The 21277-nt window shown below is 44.1% G+C and overlaps 7 protein-coding genes across 7 annotated transcripts; 3 read left to right on the top strand and 4 right to left on the bottom strand.

Moving 5' to 3' along the window:
• Nucleotides 1-35: 35 nt before the first annotated feature.
• Nucleotides 36-5267, bottom strand: SAMD00019534_020450 (hypothetical protein; the record flags this gene model as incomplete). The annotated part of the gene is made up of 5 exons (XM_012902636.1): nucleotides 36-1377; nucleotides 1441-3704; nucleotides 3784-4158; nucleotides 4225-4605; nucleotides 4686-5267. The coding sequence occupies 5 exons, from the start codon at nucleotides 5265-5267 to the stop codon at nucleotides 36-38; spliced, it is 4944 nt and encodes a 1647-aa protein (XP_012758090.1).
• A 1424-nt stretch (nucleotides 5268-6691) lies between these two features.
• Nucleotides 6692-11222, top strand: SAMD00019534_020440 (hypothetical protein; the record flags this gene model as incomplete). Its single annotated transcript, XM_012902635.1, has 10 exons — nucleotides 6692-7367; nucleotides 7443-7815; nucleotides 7885-8126; nucleotides 8207-8514; nucleotides 8580-9563; nucleotides 9653-9706; nucleotides 9790-9924; nucleotides 9988-10086; nucleotides 10167-10346; nucleotides 10422-11222. The coding sequence occupies 10 exons, from the start codon at nucleotides 6692-6694 to the stop codon at nucleotides 11220-11222; spliced, it is 3852 nt and encodes a 1283-aa protein (XP_012758089.1).
• Nucleotides 11223-11296: 74 nt separating this feature from the next.
• Nucleotides 11297-12813, bottom strand: SAMD00019534_020430 (hypothetical protein; the record flags this gene model as incomplete). The annotated part of the gene is made up of 4 exons (XM_012902634.1): nucleotides 11297-11556; nucleotides 11628-11902; nucleotides 11959-12351; nucleotides 12443-12813. The coding sequence occupies 4 exons, from the start codon at nucleotides 12811-12813 to the stop codon at nucleotides 11297-11299; spliced, it is 1299 nt and encodes a 432-aa protein (XP_012758088.1).
• A 383-nt stretch (nucleotides 12814-13196) lies between these two features.
• SAMD00019534_020420 (hypothetical protein) lies at nucleotides 13197-14235 on the top strand (the record flags this gene model as incomplete). Its single annotated transcript, XM_012902633.1, has 2 exons — nucleotides 13197-13667; nucleotides 13795-14235. Coding segments are annotated over 2 exons (912 nt in total), but the record flags the coding sequence as incomplete, so codon positions are not given.
• A 190-nt stretch (nucleotides 14236-14425) lies between these two features.
• On the top strand, nucleotides 14426-17837 carry SAMD00019534_020410 (hypothetical protein; the record flags this gene model as incomplete). The annotated part of the gene is made up of 7 exons (XM_012902632.1): nucleotides 14426-14836; nucleotides 14904-15015; nucleotides 15099-16001; nucleotides 16067-17045; nucleotides 17116-17138; nucleotides 17229-17375; nucleotides 17449-17837. The coding sequence occupies 7 exons, from the start codon at nucleotides 14426-14428 to the stop codon at nucleotides 17835-17837; spliced, it is 2964 nt and encodes a 987-aa protein (XP_012758086.1).
• A 146-nt stretch (nucleotides 17838-17983) lies between these two features.
• On the bottom strand, nucleotides 17984-18608 carry SAMD00019534_020400 (hypothetical protein; the record flags this gene model as incomplete). The annotated part of the gene is made up of 2 exons (XM_012902631.1): nucleotides 17984-18355; nucleotides 18426-18608. 2 exons carry the CDS (start codon nucleotides 18606-18608, stop codon nucleotides 17984-17986), a joined length of 555 nt encoding a protein of 184 aa, XP_012758085.1.
• A 150-nt stretch (nucleotides 18609-18758) lies between these two features.
• SAMD00019534_020390 (hypothetical protein) lies at nucleotides 18759-19594 on the bottom strand (the record flags this gene model as incomplete). Its single annotated transcript, XM_012902630.1, has 2 exons — nucleotides 18759-19426; nucleotides 19489-19594. The coding sequence occupies 2 exons, from the start codon at nucleotides 19592-19594 to the stop codon at nucleotides 18759-18761; spliced, it is 774 nt and encodes a 257-aa protein (XP_012758084.1).
• Between the last annotated feature and the right edge of the window lie 1683 nt (nucleotides 19595-21277).

Genomic DNA, 21277 nt, shown 5'->3' with positions numbered 1-21277 from the left:
GAGAAGATAAGTCCTAAGGACTAGCGAGTGAATGTTTATTGTGGCAACAATGTCATGAGGTCTAGAATGAATAGCATGATCATGTTCGACTTGACCTCGACGATATCCTCCCAAAAGATGATGGTCTGCGAGCCTAGTCTCCTTGCGACGGAGATGACGTACCTTGCGTTGGACTTGTTACTCTCGCCATCGTTTCGCTTCAATACCAACGAGTAGTCAATGCATCCTTTGCTCAAGGAGTTGAGCAAGTCGAGCAGGAATGAGGAGTCCTTCAAAGTGGAGTCGCTTAAAGACTTGATCGATGTGGTCTTGCCACTGGCCTGCACCTTGTTGTTGGCCCATGAGACCAGGTCTGCTTCGGTAATATCCTTTCCGTCCTTGCCCTTTAGATTGACCTTCTTGAGTACACTGTAGCGCATCATTTGCCAGACGAATGATAGAAGATACTTCTTGTTGCAATTGACAAAGTCGGAGCCGGAAATGCCCACCAGGATGAACTTGAGTTGCTTGCCGAGCTTGACGACATAGTTGCAGTTCTCAGTCATTGTGAACATGTTTGAAGGGTGCATGTTGACGGACTTCCAGTTGACAAGGCCTGGCGAGACCTGGTCCAACGCGCGCAGCAGTAGTAGGCCATCACGGAAGTCATCCAGACTTGATGTTGAGATGTCAAGAGTTTTCAGCCATTGTTTGGCGGCCTTCTCCTCGCTCGATGGTGCAATGTCTGGAGAAGTGATTGACTCCATTGGCTGGTCCTTTGGTAAGCTCAGTCCGGACTTCTTATCAAACAGCTGTGCAAGGAATAGTATTATACAATGTTGGTCGTTCCTTCTAATGTCTGCCTGAGTGACTATCGTACATCCAAGAGTCTTGCAATACTCCAGCATAGACTCCAATGTCTTGGTACTAGAGCTACTGTAATCTGGATACAACTGACTGAGCAATGTTGTGAAGATGTTCTCATCACTTGTGAACTCCTTGGATATTGGTGATTGGCCACCGCCAGCCAACTTGATAAAGTGGTTGACCCAACGCTTGATGAAGAGATGTGGCTCTAGTGTGATGAAGTTGTCCCAGCTCTCATCAGACTGGTCGCTATCCTTGTTGTTTCCTTTCCACAAAGCAGCCAACTCTGGATGATGTAGTAGTGATACTCGTTGAAGGAAGCCAATGTACAGTATCTCAAACAATAGTTTGAATAAGTTGTCATTGTTGCTGGACACCAAATCACTTCCATTGAAGTTGTTATAGCCTCCAAACACCTTGACCGAGTTCAATACCAATGCCAAGTTCTCATCCATATCGCTTGGTGAACATGGCTGTTGATGTAATGCTCTCGAATCGATACAATCATTTATAAAGTGATTGATCACATTGCTTTCGATTGATAAGTGTTAGTCAATGAGCGAACTAATGATCTGTTGATTGATTGAGACATACCAGAATACATGACCATCCCTGAGTTTGTCGGAAACACACTGGCGACATTGGAGTGAGAGTATGAGGTGGCCGGGAAGGAACTGGTTGATGTAGGCAATCATCTCGTACTCTTTGTTGATGAGTGATCCGATCGTGCAACGATGCGGCGCTCCCGTATCAACGACGGAGCCAACCGAGGCAAGAGTAGCCTCCAACTTCTTCTTCTCAAGCTGGATCAACTCTTGCTCCTTCTCCAGTTTCTTTTGTTCCTCTTGTTGTTGTCGGAACAGTGCGGCCTCCTTCTCCATGATGAGACTATGGCTCTTTTTGAGCTCGTTGCGCTCGACCTCTGTTGATGATCTCAGGCTTTGGTTGGACTTTCTCAGATCATCCAGCTCGCGTCTGAGCGCGTCTATCTCATCACGCAGAGAGCTGCATGTGTCACACTCGGCTGGAGGTTGATTCTTGATCTGATCCACATGTGCGCGCATCTCTTCCACTTGCTTCTTGTGTAGTTGTAACATGTTCACCAGGTCATTGTAGTCCTTCTCCTGTGTCTTGTGCACGTCGTCCATGCCCTTGATCTTCTCCAAGTGTTGCGCGCACTCCAGGCACTCGCGCTGCGACATTCTAATGAGCTCATCTTCATGTTCTTTGTTCACTCGCTCCAGGTTTGATTGATGCTCCACACACTCTAGACATGTCTTGGGCTTCCTCTGTTCGGCCAGTTCTCGTGCAATGTTGTCAAGTTCGATCTTGGCTTCCTCTCCCTTCTTTAGCTGTGCCTCCAACTCCAACTGCTTCCTGTTATAGTTCTCGTTCATCTCGTGCAGTTCATTCTCCAGCTTGGCAATATCCTCTTGCAGCGACGTCACTATCTTGTCCTTGTCGTCCAACTTTGATAAGAGTACATTGGCATTGTCCAACAGGTTCTTGATCTTGGCGTCCACCTCTGAGTCCTTGGATTGGAGTTGCTCGAGGTCACGTGACAACTCCTCAATCTTCTTGTTGAGCGACTCTATGATCTCATTATGATCACGCTTGAGCAGTGCGATGTTGTCATCATTCTGGAGTCTCAACTCGGCCAGCTCATCACGCATTCTTGACAACGTCTCGGTCATCTCGTTGATGGTATTATCGCGCTGGGCCAGGGCAGTCTTGAGACTGGCAGCCTCAGCTATCTGTTGAGCCAGGTCCTCATCATTCGCCGAGCAAGCGTTATGAACCAACTCCAATGCTTGGTACTTCTCCTCCAATGCCTTGATGCGAGTGGATAGCTCTGCGATCTCCCTCTCCTTCTGTGATTGATCATCCTTTGCATGTGCCAGGTCGCTCTCAGCCTGTTGTAGACGATCCTGGAGTGCCACGAACTCGGCCACATCCACACTCGATGATTTATGGACTGCCAACTCCTTGCCCATATCGTCCAACTCCTTCTTGAGGTCTGCAATTATCTGGTCTCGGTCGGCCAGTGTCTTGGACATGTCCAATGTCTTTTGCTTCATAATCTTGTCGGCATCCTCTAGCTTGGCGATGTTGAGCCTGGCCTCCTCCAAGTCATTGGACATTCGGGCTATATCCTGGTCCTTGTTCGCGACCTGTGCCTCCAATGCTGCCACACTTTGTTTGAGAATAACATTGTCTTGCTCGGCAGCGGAGTGCTTGGCTGTGATCTCTGCTAGCTGGCCCATCAGTTGTTCAATGCGGTTGTCCTTCTGTTTGAGCTCAAACTGCTGGCCATCCTGGCTACTCATCAGCTGGGCATAGCGCATGGCCAACTCCATGTACTTGGAGTTGAGATCTCGCAGTGTAGCCTCTGCCGCTGGGTCAGCAGCACGCTCAACCATAACAGGCTCAGTCGGCTTCTGCTTTGATTGTTGCTCCTGTAGCAGACGGTATTCGCTCTCCACCTGCTTGAGCTGAGCCTCCAGTTGGTTGTGTCTGCGCTCGGCCTCCTCTTGCAGGGCACTGATGGCCACTTGCTTGGCGGCCTGCTCGGCTTGAAGTGACTTGATTGAATCGTCCCTCTCTGTCTGGAGTTGTGCACAACTCTGTTGTAGAGTCTTGATCTCATTCTGCAGCAGCTCGGTGCGTTGCTGTAACTCTTCGATCAGGTTGCTGTTGGACAACGACTCCATCTCCAACTTTGTATTGAGCTTGGTATTAGTCTGTAGCTTCTCCGTCAGCTCCTTGATATCTTCCTGCAACTCCAACATCGATGTATTATTCCTTGTGAGTTGATCATTGACATCTTGATGTCTCTTGCCAATATATATTGCGATCAACTATGTTTGATTGATTGATTGATTGAATGAGTAAGTGATTGGAATGGTTCCATTGATTGATTGAGTGTTTGGAACTTACTAGGAGTATGGAACTACGCGATAGGTTCTGTGCGGATATCTCGATCTGCTTGGCCAACTGACTCTCGACCTCATCGATGTTGTGATCGGAGGAGTCGTCCGCCAACTGGATGTCACTCTCCTCCAAGAAGCTGGAACTCATATCATCCTTCTCACGAAGCTGAGACAACAACTGTTTGACAACATGATTGTTGTGATCGTGATCATCCAATCTAATCTGGTCCAATGCATCCTTTGACTCCTTGATCAACTTCATCTCCTGGGCATGATCATACCTCTCCTGACTCGTAGCGCACGCCAATATATTCTCCAACGTCACCTCAAAGTTATCCTTGAACATATTATACTCATCAATGATTGACTTCCTCGTGGCGATCTATGTCCACATCATGAGCGGGATGTTAGTCCTGGACACTCTGGCTGTGAGGGGATGGTTACTTACATCCTTGGCCAAACCAATCAAAGAGTTATTCTTGACGGAGAGGAAGTGATACTTCTCTTTGATGTGCTCTAACTCCTTCATGTCGCTCTCGTATTCGGTGAGCTTGGACTCGATGGACTCGTTGCGCTCGACCAGGGACTCATTCTCACACTTGAGTTTGATGATAGACTTCTCCATGCTTATCTCCTTGCTGCTCAGATCTTCAATCTCCTGGTGCAACTCATCAACATTGACATCTGCATTCTTCTTTGATGACTTACTACTCTTACTATACTTCTGTCTAATACTATTCATCTCTGTGTTGTTATCATTCATCTTCTCGACCAACATCTCATTGACCAATGTAGCCTCCTTGATATTAGACTTTAGTGTCTCATTTTGCTGCAAGTTGATTGATTGAGTGATCTAGTGAGTGATGGAATGATCCCTGACCTCCCTGACCTCCCTCCCTAGCCACATACCTTCTTGATGATGTCAGATTGAATCTTCTCATCATGATACCTCCTCTCATAGTCGAATAGTTGTGAGACTTGGTACTCGAGCTCGTTGTTCTTGTCGAGTAGCATCTTGCCAATCTCTGCGGCAAGTTGCACATCTTTCTCCCTCTCTTCCAACTCTTTGGAGATCTGCTCGAGTGTGGCGAATAGGTTGAGTGGCTGACCAGGGGAGCCCGGCGAGCCCACCGCCATGGAATTGGAGCGCTGACGGGTCTTGGAACCGAGTGTCTGGGGCGAACCTATCCAACCCAACTGCTGGATCTTCTCCTTGAAGTGGCTGACCATCTCCAGTGGCGGTGACTTGTGACTGAATGCTCCACGGGCATTTACCGAGGGCATTGGAGGTGAATGAGAATGTTTGGCAATTGATATTGGACTCATTCCATTTATACTTCCACCTCCACCAACTCCGCCACTACTATTATTATTAATACTCTCCATCTTTGGTGAAGTTGACATTGCAGTTGCCACAGTTGGTAATGGTTGTTGTTGTTGCAACTGTTGTTGTAGTAACTGCTGCTTCTTCTTTGATTTACTTGATATCATTATTAAAGTTTGTTTGGTTTGTTGTTGGTTGGTACTCTTTATTAGATCTCTTGATATTACAGGAACCTCAACTCTAAGTTCCAAGTGTATTGGTATGTGTATAAGATATCAGATGAGTCACTGAAGGCTACTAAAGTTAAAAGTTGAACCAATAAACTAATCTCTAAGTATTATTATGTATGTATGATGAAGATGAACTGTAGTAGTAGTAGTTGCACCATCCATTCATTCAATCAATCAATCAATGATTAAACAATGCATACTTAGCAACCTGTCCTGATCATCTAGCTATCATGACATTGATGTTGATGTTGATGATGTTGATGTGTTATAGAGGGTAACACACAACCCCCCACCTTTGATGTTGTTGTTCGTTAAGTTGTCCTTTCAAACATACACACACACTCTCTATCTCTACCTCTAAACAAACAATAAAACAACACCAACAACAACAACAATACACACAACAGAACCTAAAACAATCCATTTCCATTCACCCAATCAAACTGTCATCATCTGTTCCATTTGTTAAAGTTAACTTCAAAGCTAACAATGTCCTGTTATATGATCTTAGAGGTATTCAACATCTTTCTACCTTATTGTTGTTGGAAAGTATGAGTATGAGTATTAAAATGTAAGAGGTGTAGAAGTACTTGATCAATGATCCAGAGAGTTCTTAATAAAGTTGGAATTCTTTATGGTTTTGTCATGAAGACATGAATGACCAACAAACAAGAATGATTATCTATTTACTTCTTTCTTTAATGATTGGTTGATTGAATGATAATATATTAATGCTCAAGAACACTCACTCATGCTCCATTCATCCATCCATCAATCAAATCAAGTAGCACATGATGTAATGTGGTAACTCTACCAAGATGTATTCAAACATATTGCTCTAGCAACACTCACACTCCCACTCACACCCTCTCTGGAGATGAAGCTGAGCTGACGGAGCACATGATGGGATAGTGAATGAATATTAATGATAGATGGATGGATGAGTGAATGAGTGATTGTATGAGTGCACACAATCACTACTACCTCCACTCCACTCAGCTCCACTCAACTCCACTCAACCCAACTCAGCTCCACTCACTCTTACTTAAGAGTCATCATTAATTAATTTGAATGAACGTAATATAACAGAGAGTTGTAGAAGTAGCAAGGACAGGTCTCAAGATCAAGATAACTATAGTCTTTCAATCAATCACAACTCTCAGACCACAACGACGACGACAAAGTCAAATACGCGACGACAAATAAGACCACGACGACGACGACGACGAAGACCAGTCGATTGGGCAAACACCACTGGCAACAACATCAATCCCACACGACTGGCGGCAACAACAGTCCTAGCACATAACTGACCTCTCTTGTGCGTGGCGTCCACAAATCAAACACAACTGCACATCACAATGATACTGGTGTTTCGATATCTGTTGCTATTCCTGCTGCTCTACAACATAACCATTGTGAGCGCAAGGTTGCGACATCATCGATCCGTGTACATGTCACCAAACGGCTACGACTATGAGGGGTGTGGCAAGGCGCGAGACTCACCCTGCTTCTCATGGGAAGTGGTGTCCATCATGTACGGCACGCCGATGCACCCCGGCGTCGATCAACTCGAGTTGCTGATGGAGCCAGGCGACTACAACTACACGTCTTACTTCCGCGCCGACTTTGGCTATTTCATTTCAATGTTCATCCGACCCCTGCCCAGCTTGAACGGCGGTGACAACCGCATCGTCATCAGGTACGAAAGGGAGCTACTCAATATTACCAATGTGGCACTATTCCAGATGTACAATATAACGTTTCTTGGCAGAAATATGGTGGCCCGGCACAATGAACCATCACCGGATGGTCCGCTGGGCAGTCCACCGGCGGGCGAGAATAGCCCCGACCCAAGCGAAGACCCCAGCAACCTGTTCCCAAGCGGGGAAGATGGACCCTATCCTTACAGCAACTACCATCTCACCGACCAACTCTACAGCGTGGACATCAGGTTAGAGAACAGCATCGCCCTATTCAGAGGCATCATCTTTCAAACAAAGTCATACGGCAACAACCTCTTGCTGATACATACATGTAAGTGATGTGATCACTTCATTCATTCCAGGAACTATCTCACTCAAACTCTATCTATCAATCAATCATACTTAGCCAACCTTATAATGGATCGATGCTCATTCTTGAACAATCAGGGCAACTTCTTGGTGACGGCGGACAAGTCATATTTGACAATATTTAGGTCTAACTTTATTAGTAACCTCGCCGAAGCATTGGTCAATTCAAACAACTCTATTATAGCAATATCGCGTAGCCATGTAATTTACAACCGAGTCAATACAGGCTTTGCATTGGACATGTCAACAACATTCGCCGTGGGCTACTGTCGCTTCACCAAGAATATATCAAAGCTTGGACTATTCTTTGGACTCAAGGTCACCATGTCCGTGGAGCGAACAATATTCTCGGACAACTGGTCCGACGTATCCACAGCCATTTCAATATTATCAGAGTACAGTAGTTCATTGTAAGTTGATCGATCAATCATTCCATCAATCAATCAATCACATCAACTGACATGTCATCCATTCATTAGTTATGAAGTATGTATCTTTGAGAATAATTATGGCACTGGCAATTCATTGTTTGGAACATCAGCTCAGGTTACATTGTTGCAACATTGTTGGATAAGGAATTCACCAAAGTTATCAATCCTCATATCGATCTATGGCAATGGCGCCGCACTATTCTACGATTGCGCCTTCACCAACATCAGTGGCATCCTCATCTCATCCGACTCGACCACTCTAATAGTACTATTTGAATGCAAGTTCACATGTAAGTTGACCAGTTTGATCAAGTTGATTATCCATGCATGGACCATATCTCACACATATACTTTGGATCACTACACATAGATGTTGAAGGTAGAATATTGGAATCTTATGGCAAGGGCACGGTATTGATGGTGTCCACACTTGTGACGACATGTAGTTCATTCGATAACTTGATCACATTCTCAAATAGTATAAGAGCCTATATTTATGGAATTAGATTGTTTGGAGGATATGCATCGGCATTCATAAAGAACGACTTCCAATCCAATCTGATCATACATGAAGGATACTTCTATGGCACGACCGCCCTGACCAGTCTAATAGTATGCTACAAGAGCTATCATCTCAGATTACAATTCTGTTACTTTGGACATCTCCAAGGAATATATGTACGTGTCCATCACTCAGGAACCATTCCACCCTGACCCTAACCCTTACCCTACCCTCATCTTAGAATGGAGCCTTGCTTGAGATTGATGGAACTGGATCACTTAGCGTATACGCGAGTAATATTGAGTACAACTTCTCACCTTATGGACCATTCATTTATGTGATCGATACAGATACTTTGTTGTTCAATCGTTGCCAGATGAACTTCTCAGTATGCACATTCCAATATAATCATGCTCAGACATCTGGTGCATTGATCTACTATGAGACGCGATCAGTCTGTCCATTCAGATGCTCCAACTGCTTCATTGCGGCCAACACCGCGCGATATGGCGACATCACCAACACCGACTATTACAACTTTAGTGTTTCGATGCCCACTCTTATCTCCACGCCACAGACCATCCAAGTGGTCATCATCGCCAATGATGCATTTGGCAATCGATTCAAAGGCAGGAACGACGTCACGTTCACCGTGTCCGAGTCGTGTCCCAATGTCAACCTCACGGGCATTCGACAGGTGCTACTCAATCGCGTTGGAATGCAACTCATGTACAATCTGGTGCTCAGCGGTCTCCCCGGTTCGACCTGCGACATCCAATTCTCCTCGATGCCGCCAGCCTTTAGCGGGCCTCTCTACCTGCGTGTGGGCTTCCGGCCCTGTCCTGCGGGCTCCAGCGAGTTCTTCTATCGCAACCAGACGCACTGTTTCAAGGTCGGTGGACTGAGCTTCGCGCCCTACCTCTCGCTGGTGCTCCTGCTTGGTCTCGAGGTGCTGGCCATCTTTGCATGTCTGGGGGTGGTGATGTGGAAACGCAAACATCGATTGATCGTGCACTCCAATCCAGTGTACTTGACCGTGGTGCTCATTGGATGTCTGGTGATGATCACCTCGATCATCTTGTTCAACTTTGTTTCCAAGGCCATCTGCATCTTTAGGATTGCACTACTTCCACTCGGACTATTCATCACATCAATCTCTGTCGTTGTCAAACAATGGAGGATATGGAGGATAAGGAAGCAAATGAGTTTCCAGAAGAAGAGAACGGTATGTATCCCCCATCTCCCAGCCATTGGTACTCTTCGTGCGAACATCTCAACACTTGACTGACGCCATTCATTCAAACAATCAAACAGATACGAACAAGCTACTTCTTCAAGTTCTTTGCAATCCTAATGATTATTCCAATTGTAAGATTGATTGATTGAAAGGATGATTGATCAATCACTAACATCCATCCTTCCATCCATCCATCAAACATTCATGCTCATAGATTATCATTTCACTTAATATTACATTATCACCGACTACACCCATCAACAGGGTATCATTCGCCAAAGGACAAGTCGACTTAGTATGTCCAGTTGGTATATCAATTCCATTCATTATCTCTAGTTTATCATATTTGGTAAGTATTGGTAATCATACAATCATTCAATCACTCAATCACTTAATCAATCAATCATTACAGGCGACATTATTATCACTTTCTTGTATCCTTGTTTTCAAGGCCAAGTACTTCCGGGCATCACCTGGTACATTCAACGAGCCAACCTTCCTTGGATGGCTGGTATGTATACTCTCAAACCATGTCAAGGATGTCAATCAATCACTAACTTTATTAATCATTCAATCAATCAAATATTATAGATATATAATTATCTTATTATTATTATTATATTGATTCCACTTCGATTCTCTTTCAAGAACGCCGATGCACAGTTTGTTGTAATCTCTTTGGCGGTCTTCTTCTATATTCTATGTACCATACTCCTACTCTTTGTACCCAAGTTCTACCTAATCTTTGGAAAGGAGCGTGCCTTGTCTTCTGTAAATATCATCCATCCACTCATCCATTCAATCAATCTATCAGTCATGTCCACTGACACTCAATCAATAACACAGATGAAGAAGTTCATTGAGGATCAAGAATTACAATTGGAACGTAATAAGGATGTATTGACATTTTATATGATGTATGGCAATCAAGAGGGTAACCTTAACTTTGCCAATCACGATATATTCTCGCCGGATCCACCAACACCGGATTCAATGTCGGATCGCGCCACACCTCCATCGCCCATCAACATCAGTCAAACAAGTGGTGGCGAAGGCATTCAATACGGCCTGCCCAATCCAAACAAGTACCGAACACCATCGCCAATGTCGACACCATCGGCACGATCTCCCCTGCGAGAGAGTGTCATCAACATCAACTCACCCAATGCCAACCCTGCCAACTCGACCGAACTCCTTGACAACAATAACAACAACAATAACAACAACAACAACAATATTATTGGCAGCGGCAACAACAGCAGCAGTGGTAGCAGTAGGAGCAGGAACAAGAGCAACAGGAACTCACCACCGATCGCATCATCCAGTGGTCATGGATCATTGGATAACTCTCGCAACAACATCAACATCAACAACAACAATAATAACAATAATAATAACAACAACAACAACATTGGAGGTGGACCATCATCTTCAACCTCATCATCAATACTCCACTCTCCAATCGATTCGCACGACCACACTACTGGTGGCTTTCAACAGCAACAACATCATCACTCCACCAAGAAGAAGTACCTGTCCAAGTCTGAGCCCAACTCGCCGCTGACCGAAGCCTTTGCGCATCAGAACGAGCTGGTGTGGGAGCAGGACAAAGAGCGTCGGAAGAAGAAGCCACGACCAAAGAAATAAAGTGACTATGATCCATGGTGCTTGCTAACTATATGTGTTCATTCATTCAATCCAATCCAATCCAATCCAATCATTCAAGCAGAGGTTGATTGCTGTTGCTTGGTCTGCTCCTCCTTCTCGCGCTTCAGGATGTTGCTAATGTAGAACTCGCCAGCCTTGTAAGATGAACGGACCAATGGACCTGATGCCACATACTTGAAGCCCTTCTCCTCAGCGATCTTTTGGAACTTGGCAAAGACCTCTGGTTCAACATACTCATGTACGCGCATATGCTTCTTCGTTGGTCTCATATACTGGCCCAACGTCAAGATATCGACATCAATCTTGCGGAGTTCTGTTCCATGAAGTAAGTTAGTTAGTGACACTGGACTGGATTGAGTGATTGAATGAGTTGACTGCACATACCATCCATGGCGTGGATGACTTCATCCTCGCGCTCACCACAACCAAGCATCATACTGGTCTTGGTGAGTAGGGTTGGCTTGACCTTCTTGGCATGGGCAAGTACGGCAAGTGATTGTCTAAACTTGGCACGTGGATCACGAACATAGCTTGAGAGTTCCTCAACTGTCTCGATGTTGTGGGCATATACCTCAAGTCCCGATGTGGCCACACGTTCAACACATTCCAGGTTGCCCTGGAAGTCACCTGTCAGGCATTCCACGAGGATCTTTGGTGACCTATGGCGAGTGTTAGTTGAGATAATGTCCGGCCAATGGATGATGGTACGACTTACTTCTGCTTCACTCTTCTGATTGTCTCGGCAAAGTGATCGGATCCACCATCGGCGAGATCATCACGGTCAACTGATGTTAGGACGACATAGTCCAATCCCCATCTGGAGATGGCCTCGGCAGTGTTCTCTGGCTCGTTGATATCCAATGGCTTGGGCTTCTTGCTTGTCTTGACCGAGCAGAAACGACATCCACGTGTACATTCGTCTCCCATCAACATGATGGTGGCAGTGGCAGTCTTGTGTTCACCGCCACCCCAACAATCAGAGATATTCGGACATCTAGCCTCCTCGCACACTGTATTCAACTTTAGTTCTCTAAGATTATTCTTGATACGCTTATAATCCTCTCCTGCTGGTATAGGTGTCTTGAGCCAATCTGGAAGTCTCTGTCTCCTGTGTTGTATCCGTGTACAATGTACATTGTGTCAGTGAGTGATTGATTGATGAATGAGCGAGTGACTTGGTGTGACTCAACTTGACTTACGGTGGTCTGCCTGTTGCCGCTGACTTTGCCTTCTCGACCACTGTCTCTTTGAGTTCGAGTGCCTCCTCCACGGTCAACTTTGCATCATCGCCACCAACAAAGTCTTGAAGACTTGGTCCACTTGCAAAGAGATCAGTATACTTTGTCTTCTTTGTTGTTGTTGATGTCTGTTGTGTTTGATTAATCACATCTATATTATTGCTATTATCATTATTGTTGTTGTTATTTATGTTGATATTTGTGTTGTTGTTGTTGTTTGAGTTGTTGTTGATGTTTGTGTGTGACACTCCACAACCACTGTAGTATCTCAAGAATGATGATGTTGGAGATGACCTAACCAACAACTGTCTTGTGAGTGGTAGTGATAACATTATTATCTGTTTGTATATCTATGATTGTTGTTTATCTGTGAATGTTTGGAAAGTTCAATTGATCAATCACAGATATATATCTGTATGTTTGAGAATGAATGTATGAATTATATTGATGGTCCCAACAATCATCATAATAGAGTGCCAAAACAAATAGATAAGAGTTATAGTTTTGTCGTTTTTATCAATTTTATTGGTTTTGTCGGGATTGATGATGGGGCTTTGTCGGTCGGGCGGTGTTTGTTGGGACCCAAACACTCAAACCCCCACAATATCATCACTCTTCTGATCAGTGTTTGTGTAACCAATATCAATATCAATGTCATCGTCAATGACAATGAATACACAAGTCATTCTTCCATTTCAATTTACAACTTATCATCATGATGAATGTTAGCAAATCATTGTTATACTTTAGAAATACTGTTAGGGCGTTGACAACTTCAACGTCAACACTGACATCAACTCCAACAACTCAACAATGTACAGCATCAACAAGTATGTCCAATCGACCAATTATACCATTATCATATATATACTTGGATAATCTACCTTATAAAAGATCATCAGAATTACAACAACTATTAGTTGAACGTCAACAAAGATTGAAGGCAGCACGTGAAGCATCAACAGCTGATGATGTCAATGTTACAATCTTAAATGAAGACTTGATGTTATTAGTTGAACATACACCAACATATACAAATGGTAGAAGAAATAAGGGAACGCTGGGTATCGATCAATCAACATTACTCGGTGCCGACTACTTTGAGTCCTCACGAGGAGGTGAGCTCACCTACCATGGTCCCGGACAACTCGTCGCTTATCCCATACTCGATCTAAGACAACAACAAGTATGTTACCCCATGGAATCATTCCACCCCCACTCACCCTGGAACTATTCCAATCACTCACCCACCACTCAATCACATTGAACTAATCCAATCCAATCCAATCCAATCAATCAAATAATGTAATAAGTTGACACTTAGATGTTATGTCTCTACACTTGAGAAGGCGATAATAGCCACTTGTGATCAGTTTGGAGTGAATGCAAAGACTACGGAGAATACTGGTGTTTGGGTCGATGATCAGAGAAAGATAGCGGCAATAGGTGTACAATATCAAAGATTTATAACATCACATGGATTGGCACTCAATTGCAACACGGACCTAAACTACTTCAAACAGATTGTTGCATGTGGCCTCAAGGACAAGGACACTACATCTCTGGCCAAGGTGTTGGGAGACCCTTCACTCAATGTACAAAGGGTCGTACCAGCATTCCTAACATCGTTTGGCAAAACATTCCATCGATCACTAGTACCTCTCGAGCAAACCAACCCTGACCTACACGAGGCCATCAACCATTTTGTCAAGACCGGTGTCGCGCAGCCCTTGCTCCAGGGTCCATCACGTCAATGATTCATCGATTGATTGATTCATTCATTAATTCACATATAGCTTAACATTGCTATCTCCTCTCGCGCACACTTCCATGTTCCGTGTTTCCGTGTTTCCACCCTTGCGCGCCTCAACAACCACATCTCGCGAAATAAAATGACAAGTTATAACTTCATCTTGTTCACTTGACGACTCCAACGACAGATACATGGAGATACTATATACACATTCACATAATGACCTGTCTAGGTATCTTCAATATCTCAACAGATTGTTACCATCATCAACATCAACATCATCTGTTGATGAATGGTCTGAGAGTATTAGTAGTGTAGTTAACGACATCATTGATAATGATAATATACATACAACTTCTCCCAAATCATTCTCTCCGAATGATCTTGATAGCTTATCAACTGAAGATGATGATGACGAAGACAACAACAACAACAAAAATGTACTTCAATCAATCAACAACAGATTACATGATGTAACACCGATCACAGATTCAAAGGTATCCATCACAAAGATACATAATGTCATAACAATACTTGAAGTGCTCAAGTCGATCTCTACACTCTTAAACAAACACAACGACACTCTCTTGTTGTCGATCAATGTATGTTGTGTCCTGTCCTGCCAGCTCATTGCGCTCTCAATCACTCATTCAATCAATCACATTATAGAACCAGAAACTTATTAAACTTGCAATGGATGTTGTTATTGGATGGGGAGTACTACCTTGTCTACAACGTGGCGTTGGACTGCCCCCTGTCAATAGACTTGCTTTGCCAAAAGGTAACACAGACACTCTCTCGCGATAGCGCCACTGGGCCGTGGCAACTTGAAGCCTCTCACTCACTCACAACAACACACACCAGACTCATGCAAGATGGACCAATCAGAGATGATGCTATACTCATGGGAGCGCAATGGTCAGACATTCATTGGCACATACCTCTTTGCAATCACAAAGGACATGTTGGGACTTCGCGCGACAAACCTCGACTTCAACGCCATTATAATCTCTAGATACCTACCCGATGTATTTAGTGCGTTGTTACAATTGATTAACGTGTCGCGACAATATTCATCATTGACAACCGATGACAAGCAGTACTGTGCACAACAGATTGATGTACTACTGTTTGGTGTGCATCCCGAGCTCATATTCGAATCATTGACGATGCTCCTGCAGGCGGCTGGCAGTGCTGTGGATGAGAGTGGCGCTCACGTGGCTGCGCCCGCCTGGCTGCCCAAATGTCTGTCTCTGATGCTGTCCAAGTGCTTGACGCGACCACATTCAATCGCCACATTGTTCAACACAGTGCTCCAGCCACAGCCTGGCAAAGACCTCAACAACTCGATGCGTAGTGTCGTCCGTCTAATCACTTCGACGCCATCTTCAAATCAGACGTCGTCCAATGTGGACGACTACTATTCAAAGATCTGTCCTCAACTCATTGCAATACTACATCGACGTAATGATCCAAAAAGTGGCATTGCCCACGAGAAGGTCATTGAGACCATAGTGCTCATCGTGGATACAATGTTACGAACTCATTCCAATGAGACATTCAAACATCTCATCGATCCAATCATTCAGCCACTCATTCAATTCAAGGTGTTCTCCAAGCGAACACCATCATCATCATCATCTGGCACGTCCATTGATGAGGGCATCATGATCAAAGAGGTGGATCTATTCCATTGCATTGAAGATCTTCATAAACTACTTTCTAGGCTCTCAACCAATCAATCATTGTTGGCATACTTGACACTGAGTGAGTACTTCTTGAACCATTCCAATCACTCAATCACTGACTCACCTCTCCCACTCTCCTCCAAGCCATTCCAACATTGTTCCAACTACATTGTTTCCTTTCCAAGTCGATATCATCACTGAAGACATCATGTAGCGAGATACTATCGACTTACTTCAAGTTCTACAACAACTCAATCATTCAATTGAAGAATCTGATAATTCCTCCATCAGACGCAGACGAGACTTCAAAGACAACATCTGACACATCATCAACAACATCAACATCATCATCTCAATCAGAGTCAAAGTCAGACAAATCATTATTGGAACTGGAGGATATCATGTTGGATGCGAATGATGAGGACGAGGAATTGGAATGTTTGTCATTCGCAATGGGCGGGAATGGTGGAGTGGTGGCCAAGTACATACCATACTTTGAAAGGGACTTCCAACGCGAAGCGGAATGCCTCGTACAAATGCTTCAACTGATGAAGAATGACAAGTTGGCTGGCGATCTCTTCATTGACCTACTTAACGAGTTTGCAATGGTGGAGCAAGGCGTCAAGAAGAGCTCATCCAAGCGCTACTTTGTCCTCATGCAGTTCATTGTGATCATCAGTGAGCAGCTGGGTGCGGCGGCCATCAAGAACGTCGTCCAGGTGTGCACGCTGGTTCGCGTCCTGCTTCAGAGGTCGCTGGAGAAGATGGCTAAACAGAAGGAGACAGAGGATGATGTGGAGACTATCACCATCGCCCTTGGTATCCTATCGACCCTGCTCATGGGTGATATCAAGGTCAAGAAAGAAGAGGAGCTACTGGTATTCGACATGTTGTCCATGATGGAGAAGTTAATAATGCATCCAAATGAAGTCGTCTCTGCGATGGCCACACAGATAACGACGATCATCACAACAAAGCAACCTACATGGCTGGAGCAAGAACCGTCTGATCATAATAGCTCATCGGTAGAGTTGGACGATGCTGCCACACTCAAAGAGATACTTGAGGACCTCTCACATCCGTTGTTGCCAGTGCGTGCACACGGACTGATTGAGCTCAGAAGGTTAGTTCTGCGGTCCAAGCACTCAACCCTAGTCCAACGTAATCTAGATAACATCATCGATGTCTTCAAGACCCAACTCAATGATGAAGACCCGTATGTTACTATCACATGTTCAAGTCCGATACATCTCACTAACTCCAATCATTAGATTTGTATATACATGTTCGATCAATGGACTAACAGCACTTGGAGACATATTTGGAGCAAAGATCATACCGATATTGACTGCTCAGTTCAATGATGTCAAGTTCAAGGAAGACAGGCGAATGAAGATTGGCGAGTCATTGGTACAGATATCCCAACGATGTGGTGACGCCTTACCTCAATATTGTATGTCACTCAATCAATCACACGGCTCACTCATTCAATCAATCAAACTAACAATCGCAATCACAACCACTAGCATCCAAACTATTCCATTCATTCTTCTTGGGTTGCAGGGATAATAGTGTTGGTGTTAGAGCCAGCAGCTTGTCCAACTTGGCCACATTGTGCGAGTTGCTAAAGTTCTCAATCGATCAGTATATGGTAGAGCTGTTTGGTTGTTTGGAGGGTATATTAAGAAGTGAGAAGGAGGTTGAAGTAAGACGTGGTGCAATATTCGTATTCCAACTATTGCTTAAAGGTATTGGAATGGAAGCATTCTCATTAATACCAGACCAACTTAAGAATATCTATCAAATACTCAAGTTCATCGAGTCCACTGACAAGGATATAGTATGTAAGCATCATGCTGTAATGGCACTTCAAGAACTGGATTCGATCACTAGGCAATTCATCTTCCCTACATAATAAAAATAAACACCAACAATCTACTTTCGGTCCTGTTCGGAACCTGTGAGCGCAATAGTTTGCCCACCCAATATTGTCACCAGGAGAGTTGTCTCAGCCCGCACTTCCTATTGTTCACCAAGATCGAGTGTGGTTGGTCCGATGATTTAATTGGCTGCAGCCTGATTGGCTGATGAAGATTCAATGATGTCAGTTGGATGAGGAGGATGCAGAACAAGCAAGCATTGTGTGAGATTGTGCTGAAACTCGAAACTGTCACAGAGATAGTTTTGGAAGCCGCGATAGGACTTCAGGTTGGAGGTGGCCTTTTTCTTGTCAGCATTGTAGGTCTTGGATTTCAATGTGATGGCATTTTGCTTATCCACTATCTGTGCATCGTTATGGATAGCATGGGCCACTTGTGTGAGATAGTCTTTTTCATCCAGTAGCAGTATCTGGTACTCGTCCTTCTGGGAGTCAGTTAGCTCATGCTGTCCACGAGAGTATATATTGCTGCTGGCGAGATTGGAGCTCCTGTTCTGTTGTGGTGATTCCAGAGTAGTAGATCCTGGAATAATATCCCTCATCTGCCTCAGGGCAAACACAGACAATCGAGATAGGGCCCTCTTTGGGATTGATGGCCCTGAGTCTTGTGACGACTCTAGAGATGGTTTGACTGGGCAATGCACTATGATCTCTGGAGACAGTGACTTGAAAAAGGATGCGAGGAGTATAGATGCTGTCGGCTGAGGCCAAAGAGGACGAAGTTGGTTGGTAGTAGGCATCTGACATTGTGATATCCCCAAAGCTCTTGTAGTCTGAGAACTTTTGTGTCACTCCACTGATGGTCAAAGTTGATTTGAGGCGAGTCTTCTTGTCAATGATATAATGTGTGCCTGGCTCAGATAGTTTGTTGTGTGCCCATATCTCGTAGAGTTGGCCCTACAGACTTGATTTGACGACGTCTGGTTGCTGAAGGAATTCGACAAGTGAGACCTTCAAACGAGAAACAGCCGATTTGAGCAAGCTGTTCTTGACGTATTCTGAAGCAAACTCCAGTCCATCAAGATCATAGTTGTCATCAACGCGATAGTGGATGAGTTTGTGCGACACCGTGAGTTCTTCCTTCAGAGGTGCATGCAGTATCTTAAGTGCGTCCACGCGTGACAATGCCTGATCCAATGTGTCTTGAGCAGTTTGTTGAAGGACATGGCGGACAATTCCTCCCCATATGAGGTATCGATTCTTGGCTTTTTCATCTGAGTGACCCATGAACTGTACCAATGATGAGATTTCCTCCCATGACCACTTGGGAAGATACTTGACCCAGACCTTGTTTAGGTTGTTCCCAATAATGTCACCAGGTTTCTTCCAGAACTCCTCGCATAAGTGTTTGGCGGCAGGAGAAGTGACTAGGATGGTGAAGCAAGGAATGGTTGGTTGTGGTGCAAACCCATCGACAAAGTAGAGCATAGATTCTCTTGAGAGGAGGTCCAGTGGAATGTCATTGATGGAGCGGTAGGTGAGTAGGATTGGCTTTCCATCTTTGTCATAGTGGAAGAAGAATATTGATCCATTGTAGTGGATGCTGTGGTAGATGACTGTATACTCTGTTGATAATGAGAATGTTAATGACCAGTTGGTTATTGATGTGACCTATGTCATGACCTACTCATGTCTTCTTGAGATAATGCCCAGAGCAGGTACGGAAAGAAGGTAGATTTCCCAATGCCAGCATCTCCACATATGTTGATACCAAAGTTATTGAGGTCTGACATTAAATCTTTGATCAGATCCACCATTCCTTCGTATGACTTTCTGACAAGGATACTCTGGACTTCCAACATCTTGGACGGCAAGCGCAACACAGTTACGTTGCCTGTTTGTTCGAGATTTGTTGATGAAAGGTTCTCCCAAAGCTGTTTGAAACCAAACTCTAAGGAACAAAGTCAGTAACCGCTCGAACACATCACTCGCTTGACGAGATCTCATTTGTACTTACGAGCTTGGCCACCACCTCCTGCAGCACCGGCTTGAGTGTGTATGTTAGTTAAGGGATATTCCTAATATTGAATGAAGATATTGCGCAAATGTTTATTGTACTTACAGGCTGGGGCTGGTATAACTACTACCACACCGAGTGATCATGAACATTCCTTGGTAACTCTGTCAAAAGAGTTTGATTCGATTCTATGGGCTGAGGCTCTTGGTTGATCGCTGTTCGTTGCAATGAAAAGGCGTTCAAGGCCAGTTGTTGCGCTTCTTGAATGTTGTTCTTGATCCATGTCCGTAAACCACTGATGTTGATGATAGGTGTGGTAGTTGGAATCTCGATTGCTTGGTTCGAGTCATTAACATAGACCCAAATATTGGAAGTCATCGTGAATGCTGTTGAGTTGGGATATGTAGAGTGAAGAGACGAGTAGTAACTGTTGTTGTTGTTGATGTGTGAATAAAGAATGAGAGATTCTTGTCTGTGCCTTGAGTAATTTGTAGAAGTTCAAGGATTTCACAACATACAATTAATATTCTTTTATAAGTTTTTTTTTTTGAGTTTGAATGTTGACAGTATTCTAATCTATTCATTTTTTTTTATTTATTTTATTTTTTGATTATTGTTCGATTCCCTCAAGTGGTAACCAGGCGACCCAAAAATAAATTATCTTTGATAAATCATTGAATATTACGATTTTTGCACAAAACCGAGGTAAAAAACGAGTTGATCATCAAAAAGGTGCCGTAGCTCAGTGGTAGAGTAGAGGATTGCAAATCCTTTGGTCGACGGTTCAATCCCGCCCGGTACCTTCTTTTTTAAATTTACAATATTTTTTTAATAATTACTAGGTTACTCATGTACTTCACGAGTCACATCCTGGCCGGACGACCAGTCAACATCAAGAATGAGATGGCCGAGTTCACTACCAAGTGGCACCTCAGCACTCGCAACAGCGACATCCGTCTTCCGCCTCTGCCGCCAACTATCAACAAATACTTGGTGGCCGAATTCAGAGGCCTACAGTAGAAAAGAAAAGAAAGAAAAAAATCAAGAAAATTCAAAATCGACTAACTTATATATATTATCCCGCCTCTTCAATGACGCCAATTTATTTGCAATAATAATAAACTTCCACTCTAGTCAAAAAAAAAAAAAAAAATCATGTACTCTCCCATACTCTCCCGATCAATCATATGAGAGCAGACGCTGACTGCACTCTCTGTGGCAACTCCAGCACAGACCAACCCTACAATGACTTCTTCTTTGACTGCAGCAAAGTGGCGACCCAAGAAGCCATGCGCCCAGCCTTAGACTTGGTGAAGCAACGCTCTGGTATCAACGTCAGAGAATGGAACATCAAATCACTGGACATCTCCACGAAGTCTCGTCGCCCCAACCTTCATTCATCACCTCATGGCATCATTGTCAACTACCTCTGCACTAATCGCCAACCACTCTTTGGCAA

This window comes from Acytostelium subglobosum (assembly GCF_000787575.1).
Source record: "Acytostelium subglobosum LB1 DNA, scaffold: scaffold3, whole genome shotgun sequence".
Taxonomy (NCBI): domain Eukaryota; phylum Evosea; class Eumycetozoa; order Acytosteliales; family Acytosteliaceae; genus Acytostelium; species Acytostelium subglobosum.
The sequence above is the reverse complement of the archived record's forward strand: the minus strand, read 5'-3'. Positions and strand labels throughout refer to the sequence as shown.